Source organism: Leptosomus discolor, chromosome 1, assembly GCF_034619465.1.
Source record: "Leptosomus discolor isolate bLepDis1 chromosome 1, bLepDis1.hap2, whole genome shotgun sequence".
Taxonomy (NCBI): Eukaryota; Metazoa; Chordata; class Aves; order Leptosomiformes; family Leptosomidae; genus Leptosomus; species Leptosomus discolor.
Genome location: NC_141391.1, coordinates 192,958,988 through 192,971,879, shown reverse-complemented (window position 1 = coordinate 192,971,879; position 12,892 = coordinate 192,958,988). Strand labels below are relative to the sequence as shown.

The 12,892-nt window shown below is 39.1% G+C and overlaps 1 protein-coding gene across 1 annotated transcript in view; it reads right to left on the bottom strand.

Annotated features, from left to right (window-relative positions):
- KCND2 (potassium voltage-gated channel subfamily D member 2) overlaps positions 1-12,892 on the bottom strand; it is a 276,616-nt gene that overhangs the window by 11,915 nt on the left and 251,809 nt on the right. The window contains exon 2 of the mRNA XM_086473175.1: positions 4,594-4,756. Coding sequence (XP_086329301.1) covers positions 4,594-4,756 — 163 coding nt within the window. The remainder of the gene's footprint in view (positions 1-4,593; positions 4,757-12,892) is intronic.

Below are 12,892 nucleotides of genomic sequence, written 5' to 3'. Positions count from 1 at the left end.
ATTTATGCACTTTTACCCTTCTGATTCCCAACCCCCCCTATCTCCCTGGGGAGGAGTGGGCAAGTGGCTAGGTGGTGTTTAGCTGCCTACTGGGGTTAAACCACAACACTATAACTCCTAGAGCAATGGCCAAAATTGTCCAAAAATCAGTCACATTGCTTTTTACATAATTTTTTGTTTGGAATTTCATAAATCCACCCTGTATGTTTGTTTTCAAGTGAAAAATCAAGCCCATATTTCATGCTCTGATCTTCTAATTTTCAGTAATTGCAAATAATTGACTTCAGATTAGCTGACAATAATTTATAGAACGTCAGCATGCGGTAGAGAAGAAAATGCTGTTTACTTTGTACATTAATAGATACAGAATTAAATAAGGTTCATATATTCGTTGAGTTGTGCCTTGCTTTCACAATATATTCAAATTAGTGCTCAGTAAACACAAGTTTTACATGCTTTTATGCTACATTCCAAAATCTCGGGTAAGTTATTCTGTAAGTTACGTCTCTGCAACCCCACTGAGATTAATAGCCTATCTCATTTAAAGAAGTCATAACAGCTAGCAGGGTTCCCTACTGCAAATGCTTAGCTTTAGACTGCCAGGTGCTGTTAAGCAGTTGTTGCTGCAATTTATGCTAGAGCTATTTATATTTATCTAGTAACTAATTACTCATAACTTGACAGATAAATACATCATATGCAATCAATAAATAATAAAGCCAAGCCAATCTTCAGGATATATTTTGTTATGTGAAGGTAGAAGACCATACTCACATGAAAGATTCAGGTTGAATTTTACATATTAAGTCAGGTTTTGGAGCTGATGATAGTTGTTCAGGTGTTCTGTTGAGGCATCAGGCAGTCATGCACAAGAGAACACGTTTGGGCAACTAAAACTAAGGCTCCTTCAATTATCAGGTAGCGAAAAATAACGGGCAGATGGACCCACAATTAGGACTCAGTGGCTAAGATGACACAAGACCTTCGAAAGATGCAGAAAAGTAGATGTATGGAAAACAGGGAAGGCATCTAGCAAGGAATGCTTCATTCAGGGTAAGGAGGACAACGTCATCATAGGATCTGCTGCAGTACCCTGGGATGGAGCTTTGCAGCCACGCTGCCATTGAGTGGCCAGACACCCGTATCAAGAGGCTACCTATGCCGTCTCCTTTGCCATCCCAGTGAACATGACACTGTGAGGGTCCTGCCACATCTTGACCCTTGATACCTATCAAATACAGAACAGGAAATTGTATCCAAGCTTACCTAAACCTGCCTTTTCCATCCTTTCCTTTTTCCTTTCCCCTCCTTTCCTTTCCTGTATACATGGACCACTCACAACTCCTCTTGTCATTAACTTTGCCACCTGAAGCCACTGATAGGCAGCCAAAGTAACTCAGCCTTTTGAAGTTGTCTCTAGCTGAGAAAAACTCCACAAGGAGGATTCTTCAAAACTGTCTCAGCAGTGCTAAATCTGCCTGACGAAAAAGCATAGTAAGACTACAGGGCATAATGAGTCTTTTCCTAAATTCCGGTATTTATTTTGTATTATTTATTTATTTATTTATTGCCAGGATAGGTCAGGTCCTTGGACCTTACTATCTGAGAGAAGAAAGTGTTCTGATAGGCAGAGATGATTTTTCTTTATTTTTTATTTTCATCTCTTTTTTTGTTTATATTGAGTTCTCTTTTACAACAGTGTATTTCCATGGTTGGAAGAAGGAGGTTCCTTTAAAATGCATTCAAAATGAGATGGTACAGAAATAAATTTCTCTCTTCTATCTTCTCCTGAGCATTGATGTGCAGCATCCTTTTGCCAAAAAGAAATAAATGGAATTGTCTAATCTCGAATGACTGTGCAGAACTCAGTAAATGCATATATGGATGGTCACATGGTTCTTGAACAAACCTAATGTAAGTGACAAAACTTTTCTGCTGAAATTGCCAGTGCTCCTGGGTCTAGATTTCAGCATTTCAACAGAGAACTTAATCTCTTGAGTTTCCTTCCAGCCCAAATGTCATTTCTGAAGAGTACCTTGATTAAACCTCTGTATGAGATATTGATAAAGTCACACAACTCAAATATAAAACTCTCAATCAGGTGGAAGCCGTTGTAGCCAGCAGGAGGTAACATCACCTGCAGGGGTTCATGCTGTGCTACCTGAAACAGCACCTTCTTTCAGCTTATGTTCTTCAGCCTTAGATAATAGAAATAAGGTTGGTGCCTAGGGAAACATTTATTTTAGAAACCTCTGTAAACCTTCAATTGTACTGAATGAAGAAGGAATTTCAAACTTCAATAATGTGACCTTTTTGCTTTAATATTCTTATACAATGCAGCAGAACCCTCCTGTGAAATGCAAGGCTATATTTCATAGCTAAATATTGCTAAATACGGACTATACAGTACCCCAGAAGTGCTTTTTGTTGATTTTTTTTTCAGTCTCTTAAAGCAATATTCAGTTCAACATCTCAGTCATTTTAGATTGAGTCAGATTAGCTCTACAATAGGAGATATCAATGAAATACACATCCAGTGCTCAGTTAATCAGACCTCAAAGACATTTTCTGTAAAGCAAGAAGGGCATAAACATGGTCAGAGGAAATCTCTTATCCTTACAGTTGGCATTGTTTGGGGGAGCAGAGGAAAAGACACTTGGCAGGATTGCCATTCATCACTTCATATTCCTGTTTGAAACATACAACGAGCTCACTGTTTCACAAGGAGAAAAAGTCAGTTATTAACTCAAGCAGTTTCTATTCAGGAAGAGATTATGGAGAGTAGCAGCCAGTCTGCCAATATAATTTTTGCAAGGTATTTTCTAGTGCCCATCTCTTTTTCACTGACAAGTGTAAAGCAGGCATAGAAAATTCTGTTTCATGACATGCAGTAGGAGACAGTTTCCACCTGAAGTAAGGCTGGTTGTGTCTGCAGCTATTATGAAAGCTCAGAACAGGCACATTGATTGCTGGGATCAAGCAGATCTGTTGCCCATGACTGGCGCAATGCTCGGAGGCAGAGTAATGAAGCACTGTGTTCTGGCTGATATGTACTGTTCTTTCTCTGTCTGCTGCCATTACACAAGCAGTAATGAAAAATTTCTTGACACAAACAACAATATGATGTGTTCTCTGCATGCTCCAGCTTTGCGAGAGGGGAATGCACAGCTGGAAATAGCATGTGGGACAAAATGGCGTGGAAAAGGGTGGGTGGAATTAATAGATAGGTAAAACATTGTATTTGGATCACTGAAACAGCCTATATTTGAAATCAGGTTTGTAGAAAGCTATGACATTTCTGTGATATGCATCGCTTCTTTTATGGTTATTTTTTCATAGGTGTGGCCATTAAAGGGGAAATATCTTCAGCCTGGGGCTATGACTGACTTTCTTGGCCATGTGCCTCTCTCCTGATTTTAAGATGATCTGAGACCAATATCACTGCGTACATTTACTTCACTTCCTTTTTATGAATAAATCATTCAAAAAGGTGGCCAGAAAGAAACACACAAACATTTATTATTTTTAAACCTGGTGCTGTTGTCTATATGAGGCAGCCCGCAGCTGCTTGTGTTCCCTGGTCTATACATGTAGCCCCCAGCCATGGCCTGCCTGCACACCTCTGCAGGCAATGATCCCACTCTCCCTGGATCACTGGAGACTCAGGACCTCTGAAGAGAGGCCATGGGACCACAAAAAGCCCAAGTAGTGACTCCTCAGCCTTGGCAATCTTGCAACCTGTGTTGGATCCAGAGCCTTCTCACTGCCATCAGCAGAGGAGCAGAAGGTAATGCATCCCGGCTCCCTTACCAGGGCTTCAGGTGCCAATGGATGGTATCTGAGCTGCTTAGCATGGTTGGGCAAAATGGATTGGGAAATTGGCAGTGATGTGGAGATGAAGGTAACTGCCCAGGCTTGGCTGCATCTCTCCTGATAAACTGTTCTTTCCGGCTCCTGACCGTGCCCATATGGGTCACTGTCTTGTTGTAGAGCTTGTTGATACTTTAGTGAGAGTCTCAGCAAATCAAGGAAGCTGGAAAAACAGACTTTTGCTTTCAGTTTTTCCTGATTAAACTCTTTTTCTGAAGCCTTTTAAGCAAAGTAGAGCTGAGGAGACAAGTTCCCCAATAATCAGATTCCCCAGGGACTAAACCTGAGAATTAAACACATGGATTAGTGAAACAGGCTGCTAGGATAGACACTAGAAATCATTATGACTGGAGATTTTTTGTTTGGTTGTTATTTTCCTCAGAAGACTCTGGTGGAAAGAAAGTCTGCCTGGAAAACACAGAAAAATCTTCAGTGGGTGGGACTGCAGCTATTGCCTGAAAATACTAGATCTAGTCTAACAAGTAGGACGAATTACCACAATAGTAGATCTGTAAAGTTTGACAGAAAAGATATATGAATAATTTTTTTTTTTCACTAAAAATAACACAGTATTTGCATCTGGGACACGGGCTAGGCATGTAGCACATGCATATAGTAGTTTCCTTATCAAGAAACCAAACTTACTTTGAAGATGCACAGCATATAAAAAGTCATATCTCATCTATTGCTCAACAACAAAAAGGGCAAAAATTAGGAGCTCACCTTTTGCGCCCTGCGTTTGTCTGCTCGTTGATTCTGGTGGTAGATACGGCTGAAGTTGGAGACAATTACAGGAACTGGCAGAGCGATGACTAAGACCCCACTCAGGGAACATATTGAACCAAAAATCTTGCCAGCTATTGTCTTCGGCACCATGTCACCATACCTGGGGTTAAAGAAAACAAAACACTTAGTAAAGACAAAATCTCTTATAAGTATTGAATTTCAAGATGAATTAATGGCACAACAGATTTTACTTCTCTTACAAATAATAATCGCTGCATATAAATAATACTTTACACACATATGCATACATATACAGCTTGCTCAGTGTTGTGCACACATAATTTTAATTTCAAGGTAATGTTGGGTATCCTGTGTATCAAACTGTAGGCATCTATGTTTTACCTGCTCTGCTCTTCCCAGGCTGCTGCTATTGCTATGGAGACAGAATGACCTTGCTAAGGAAAAAAATCAGTGTTGAAATTAAGACCTTACCCTGTTTGCTTGTTGGAAGAATTCATCACTTTCCATTGGCAAGATCCTAGGGAGACCACTTGGTAAGTTAGATGCCAAGCTGAATAATCCATTGTCTTGCTAAGTTGATATAGTACTTTCATTTAGGAGGGTAGCACATTTTTGGAACAGGTTGCCCAGGAGATAGTGGACTTTCTATCTTTGGAGATTTTCAGCACTTGTCTAGACAAAAGTAAGGCTGACCTAAGCTATTGTTGATAGGCTGCCTTTGAGTGGGAGGCTGGACTAGCTGAGCTCCAGAGGTCCCTTCTATGGTCTAGCCAAAAGCAAACTCGAAAAACTCAAGCCACAAGCAAGCAACCAACAAAATTCTAACTGCAAATCCTGGCAGTGCTCAGAATTACTAGGGCTGCTACCTTTCTTTATGATGCTGGATATTGTTTTGTCCAGCGAGTAAGAATATAGTGCTGCTGAAGTACGTAGAGGGACTCCAGTGACAGCTTATTAAGAGATATCAACTCTTTGCACTCTGTAGACTGCCATATTCTATAGACATGTATGAGTATGCAATTACACACTATGGAGGTTAATAAAGAGATAAAATACCTTCTAGAACCATTCTATTTTCAACTTTATTGGATTTTAAGTTATTATTAAACATTGATTGCAGCACGTGAGTTTAGTATGCTTGTGAGCAGACAGATAGCACATTCCTTATTGCAAAGAATTTATAAACCGTTAACACAAGAAAAGGTAGGAGTGTTTGGAAAATGCTGTTTGGAAAACAAAATCTGCCTTTCAGCAGGAACTGGAAAAATAGTAGAGAAGATGGGGGAGTCTTCAAGGGACATGGTCCAAATTGTACACCAAATCATGAGAAGGAGGGGACAAAGGGATGAGGATATCAGATGACAGAGAATCGATACGGGGTTAGAGAACACCTTCTAGCAATGAATGTTCAGCATATGTCAAAAGGAGATCACATATTGCCTTGTAGGTGAAGATGAATGGTTTGCATTTTGTAAGATAAGAGGAAGGTGTTTAATGTAAATATGCACATAAGTTGTCATCCAGGCGGACGTAAAATAGATGACCAAGTCTTAGTCTATTGACAAAGATTATGTTGTGTAAAATAAATGTTTAGTTGCTTTACAAAGCATGCCCATGTGTAAAATAGTCACAGGAAAAAAAACATTAATACTTCTACCAATAACCCCCTCACCTGTTCAGAATTTGAATGCTATTAGTTTCTGATATTGTGACACGCAAGATTGGATAAAAATACATAATGTAATAGAATCCATCTTCTAAATTATTAATATATCTGGTCTTAACTACAAGATATATAAAACTGGAAAAATACTAGAAAGAGAGAAATGCTTTCCTTCACATCAACATTTGCACTTCACAACATAGGCATTTTTGGTGCTTATCTTCCTAAAGCCAGAGCTATCAGCTGTCAGGAATGATGCATGCCCAGCTGTTCTGTTCTTTGGGCAGCACAGTGGATAAATGACCTTCCAAGGTCCCTTTGACAAATGGGATCCCCAACACATAAGTAACCCTAGGTTTTTTTCAGGCAGAGTGGTGAGGTGAGAAGTGGGCATGGGGCCAGGGTGATGAGCTTAGGGGAGAAGTCCTAGGATCAAATCATTGATAATCGTTGCTGGTTTACAGAATTCATTACTGTTTTACTTCATCCTTTTAGATGTGATCCAAGCACGTTCTTTAATTGAATCAAAGTGTATCAACAGAAAGCTGTTTAAAAGGCAATATATAAATATAACACACCTGACACAACCAGGTCTTGAAATGCAAAATTTACACATGCCCAGCACTACTGGACAGATCTCTTAAATTAGATTCCTGAACCTATATTTAGATGCCTACCACTTGAAATGCTAAATTGCTGAACCTTCATAAGCTCACATTGTCACCGATGGCTGCTGTAGAAGAAGGCATTTCTGGCTTTAATTAATTTGGTTTGAAGTTGCTCAGGGATATAGTTCATTCTGTTGATAATGTGACACCGTAACGATGTGAATCAAGTGCAGACTGATGCTTTAGGAATGGTGACAGGAACTATTAGCTGATCCGTCCCTAACATTTCAGTATTTATGAGTGGATCTAGCTATTGACATAAGGACGTGCCTTTTCACAGTATTTCAGTGTCACAAAGTGATATAAAGAATTAGGATTGTTTGATACCTGAAGGTATTTTGCAATGTTTTTCTTACCTTCCTGGAAAAATGACAGGTAGATGGATATACTGCTTATTTTAAAATAACTTGCTTTTGATTATTTTTCTATTTCAGCTTGAATAAGTTTTAGTATGGTGACATTTTCCAAATGTAACATTGTTGTCCACTGTTTAGTGCTAATAATATCTTTCACATCATTAATAACTCTTACATAATTAGTTTTTCTCCTGTTGATAAACCCTGTGTTGGAGACACAATTGTGTTTAAATAAAATGACAGTCAGAAAAAAAGACTTCCAAGAAATTAGCCTTCCTGCACAGGGTGAGAAACATATTTGCTCACTTTTGTGACAAAATGGAGTTTTTGCTACATTTACCCTGGTTAGCCTTGCTCTCCTTGGGGACAGTGACACAGATTTTAGTCTAGTGTAGGCATGACCAGAATTGTTAATGAAGTTCCTCCTGCTGGATTAAACATTACCTTTAGTTATACCTGCTTTATCGCTGAACACCACCAATGGAAGCCAATGACATAAAATGAAGAGAAAATTTCTTCCTTTACCCACACCTGCAATTGCTTTATTGCTTGGAAAGTCTAAACTAAAAAAGGACATAACTCCATTTTCAGATGGCAGCGTAGCTTTGTGGCACTTATATTTCAAAGTGGAAAAATTATACTTGATCTCTAAACCAAATTCTAAATTCTACAGAAAATCTGATCTCTTCAGTCATGGAGACAACAGATAGGGAATCTTATTAAGCAATTTTCACAGAGTCACTTTTCAAAAGGGAACTATTTCAAGGTTTTATCTAGTGCTACCCTGCTTGTCTCACTGCTCTTCAGACTGTAACTGCAAACATATTCTCCTTTACTTGCTTCTTTTTCCTAGTTCCTGTCTTTTTATAGCTTTCTATATAGTCTGTTCCACATATGTCTATTATTGTGGCCACAGCTCAAGTCAGTCTTTGGGCATTTATGATTTGTACTGACAATCAAATTTTCTAATGCCAAAATGTCATCCCAATATTGTATGCTCTGGGTGAGTGAAGAAAAAGAGATGTCGTACTGATCCCTGTTATCAATCAGGTGCATTCTACTTCATTAGCCAAAAAGGGAAGGGAAAAGGCTATGACAAACTAGATGTGACAATCAAGTTGTATCAAATCACAAGTCAGAAACTACATGATCAAACTAATGCTTAGGTTTCACTAGATGTAGCCCAGACAGGTCAGACATGTGCTATTGCTTGCAGCCTGTGGGTATCTGTTCACTAAATGACATCGTGCAGGGATGGATGGATTTAAAGGCAGATATGTTTGTCTCAGTTGTTTATATTCAACAGGTGACAGACCACTTTTGCATATTTGACTCCTTACTGCAAGGCAAGACAGCAAGCCAGTGGATTCCTTCATTTTGCAAATACTGGGTCTTTCAGAGTACTGATCTGAGTAACACGGGTATGATTTAGCACTTTCTGTAACGGATTTGGGGGCACGAAATGTAGCTTGAATCACACACAGCAGGCTGAACTGTTGTAGGAGCTTGGGAAACATGAACGTATTTGGGTTTACAAATGCCCAATCTGTCATCTAAGTATCGCCATGTCAGAGATTACCTGTGGACACCCACCTGCCAAAACGATACTGCTTTTCTAACTGATCAGTGGCGTATATCTGATGTTGCATCCCCATAAATCAAGAAATCTCAGGCAACAGAGGCTGTATTTGTGGCATCATCAGCTATTTATCTTATTCCTGAATCTAATGAAGATTGGTTTTGATGACTCTAAGACGGAATATTTCATAAGTCAAAGGTCTGAATTATAATTGGCCATTTTTCCTTGATGTAAGCAGAGAAGGTCTTTTCTTTATAATCTTAACAAATGAGAAGGACAATGACACTTATTTAATTTCTGTTTGTTTGAACATAGGAGTAATTTTTTTCAAGCAAAAAATGTATGTATTTTGGAAGATAAAATAAGTAATCACAGAAATTGTGATTTAGCAATATTTTTGTGTGTGAGATCAGAAATTCATATTTGGAATTGCTTATTTTGCATAGAAACAGCCCCCCAGGTGACCTCTACACCAAAACTGTGAAGCTGTAGGGCATATATGGCAGGAATCAATCCAGGATGTGCATTTTTACAAAGATCAAATAGTTGAGGCTGATACTGACAGATAGAGTTAAGGAAAAAAGTGTGGATATTGAAAAAAACCTACCTGCAATAACGTTTACTGACACTAGAGGGCATAAACGCCATTAAAAATAAATGCAAATGCAAAAACATTTTAAAATGCGTGTTACAAATACATGTGCCCTCTCCCACCTCCTTCGAATTCATTTACGCTCTTTAAAAAAAATCACATTGATTGAGGTCTGTTTTCTGCTCCTATCTTGTTTGCTGAAAAGGAAAGCCAGTAACATTTTTGTTTTCAAACATGTAGAACATGTCAGAAAATAATGGAGTTGAAAAAGAAATGAAAAGTAATTAAAATTAACTTGGTAATATTTATTTTAAAAGCAAGGGAATTTATGACCAAAGAACAATGAAAGTAGTACAAAATCCATGGAAGCTAAACAATCTTTGTAGAAGCTGTGGGACATTTTTTTCATATGTGGGAGACAAATCACATTTCAACATGTCACCCAGAGTTCAAGCTTTTTGCACTGGAGCTGATGAACAGAGTGGTGCCCTGCCTTTCCAGGACAAGGTCTATCCTTCCATCCTTCAGCTGCTTGCTTGCTCTGGGCAGGTCTGTGCTTTATGCACCCAGGTGGGATGATGCTGCAGCTGCCCTCTTGCTTCCTGTCTGGGCTAATGACTGGTTCCACTTCTCCAGGAGCCACAGGCAGAACCCCAGGGGCTGCTCTGGTGAGACTCTTAGTGAAGATCATACAGCTGCATTCAGGCAGCCAGCCACCCCATCGGGCACGCGCTTACATGCTGGCATAGGGGAGAAGGCTAGAAAAGCAATTCCCAGCCTCTCTGACACTAACAGTAATCATGATGAATCTGCAGCCTTACCTAGGTCTTAAAATAGCCTAATGATTTTGGAAAAGTAATTTCTAACAATACAAAATATTGCTGTTAGTGTGAGATGCGGAACATTACATAGATTATTCCAAATTTTACTCCAGCCTAGGGACATTCTGCATGGAATTGCAAATAATCTTCCCGGCTGCTTTTACTGCTGCGAAGGGCCTTCTGTTGCAAGAGCCCTCTCTGCTGCTCAGCAATGATGGACGTGGTCCCCTCTGGGGTCCACAAATGTTCCTCCAAGTGCTGGCCAGAATGATCATTCATGAATGATGAAAAACACATCTGCTTCTCAAGAGTGGCAGTGCTCCCTGGGCTTTCCAGTCTGCAGTGCAAGAGAGTCAAACTATTGCCCCTGCACATGGCTGAGTTAGCAGTTTCTGAAATACAAAATTTAGCAATTTTTTTTCCTCCCACATGTGCACCAGGGCTTTCATCCAAGAAGTTTTAACAGATTGTAAAGCTGGGCTTTAGTACTTAGAGGTCAGAAAAAGGAACTTCTGTATGGAAAACTTAAAAGACTTGCCCAAGGAAACACTCCCGGCTTCTTGCAGTCAAGACAGAGATCCAGGTAACCAAGTTCCTTGTGTTTTCAATTTACCAGAAAATGTTAAATTCAAAAAGGTAAAAAAAAAATATCTTTTTTTGTCATCTCTCCATCACTCCATAAGAAAAGCTAATATTCTGACTGTTCCTGAGCTGCTGCAAAGCATCACAGAAGTATCACGTCTGGTTCATGTTGTGTGTGGGCTATTTAAACTACCAGAGCTACAGCTCAGCTGACTCCTAACAGCTGCGTTACAGTTACACAGACATACTACTGAGGTGGCAATTTATTTTGTTTTTTTTCCCCCCTAGATTTCAGAGGCAAAAATGAGTGTGTTTGTTTTTAGGAAAAAGAGAATATTTCTGAATGGAGCTGACACTTTTTATGAACAAGAAAAGCAACATAGCAGAAAACCCGTTCTTGTCGCAAAAATTTTGAGCTGCCTTTCTAAGCATTACCTAAATCATGGTGGTTCTCACAAGGCACTGGCCATCCTCCACACTCGTAGGTGAAAATGGGCCTTTTTTAGAGTTTGCGGGCAAAGGGAGTTTCACACAACCTTTTGCATGGTAGCAGGCTTCTGCGGCCAGCGCAGGTGCCCTCACCTTGCGTGGCCCCTGTCAACACCTGAGGCCTGCCCTGCCGAAAGGTGTCACTAAGATTGTGACAATTGCTGCTGAGGGACTCTCACACTGCAGTAGGCATTTGCTTGTGCTTTCAAACCCCTTTTTGGCTTTTTTTTTTTTTTAAAAAATGATGTGACATCACAGCCCGTATGGAGTACCTCAGAACTGAGGCTTCCAGCACCAGCTTCTCTGATGGAGATGCTTACCGGGTGAGAGATCTGTCATGTATTTAGTGGATTTTATGCTTAGTACAGTGGATGGAGGACTGAAAGTCAACAATAAATTCATCAGCTGGACTGCCACACACTCCACAAAGGAGGAGTGACTGGTTAAGCCCTGCCTTCATGCTATCATAGACGTGTGAATAAACTGATCTCCTTTAACTCCCTTCACAATAAGGCTAGCTCTAGGATTAAGCAGATAGGCTGCAAGGGAGCAAATATCAGTTAACCACTTTAAGTCTGAAACCAGTTAAAAAAAGACAATCAGTGAAGAATAGAAACAACCCATTTTGAGAGTAGAAAAAGAAGTGCTATGCATAAAGCAATATTATAGAGATGTCAAATTATATGCGACAATTGCAAAATGGTGTCCTTGTCTAAGGAGGGTGCTGTAAATTGTTATAAAGCTGTTCCCTAGAGCTTTCAAGCTGCTTGGTGACTAAATGCTGGCAAGTTGACACTAATTAGCCACTTATTTCAACATTACATCCAACAACATATAATTTAAGTTGCTACTGGTGATAAGTTTAAGTGGAATTTCTAAATAAGCATTTCAACTGTCTTGCCTTAAGGATTCAACCTGTACATTTTGCAATCTGATAAGTATCTAAGTTGCTGTTTAGGAGCTAATTCTGTCTTTAAACCACCACTATATGTGAATGTGAAATGATCCAGGGCTAGATTTGGAAGAATGAGACAGAGGTAAGTAAAAATGACTTAACTTCCTAAAATCATCTTTAGTCCTAAGAATACTGTATCTAATTAACATAGAATTCATTTATTACTTTGTTGTATTACTTCAGAATGTCAAGTCTTTAAGATACCATCGTGATAAGCAGAGAATAACTGCTTGACTGGATAATAATTATATAATAATAAAAATTAAATAATAAAAATAAGGTGATACAAATTATTACGAAAATAATATACTTTTCTTTTGTCACTCAGACACTTTGCATTTTCTGGGGCCTGATGTAGACATTCCGTTTTTTTCATTCTGTTTTATGTGAACCCAAAACAACTTAAAGGAAAAAAAAAAAAAAAAAAGACAATGTGATCTTTGCTCCTGTAATTCTGACTTACTCCCCCAAGAGAAAATGTTCCAAGGTCTTTGCTCCTAAAAATCAATGACTTGTATTACTTATTTAGTCAGGACCCAATTTTTCAATAGTTCTTTTGTCAGTGCATGT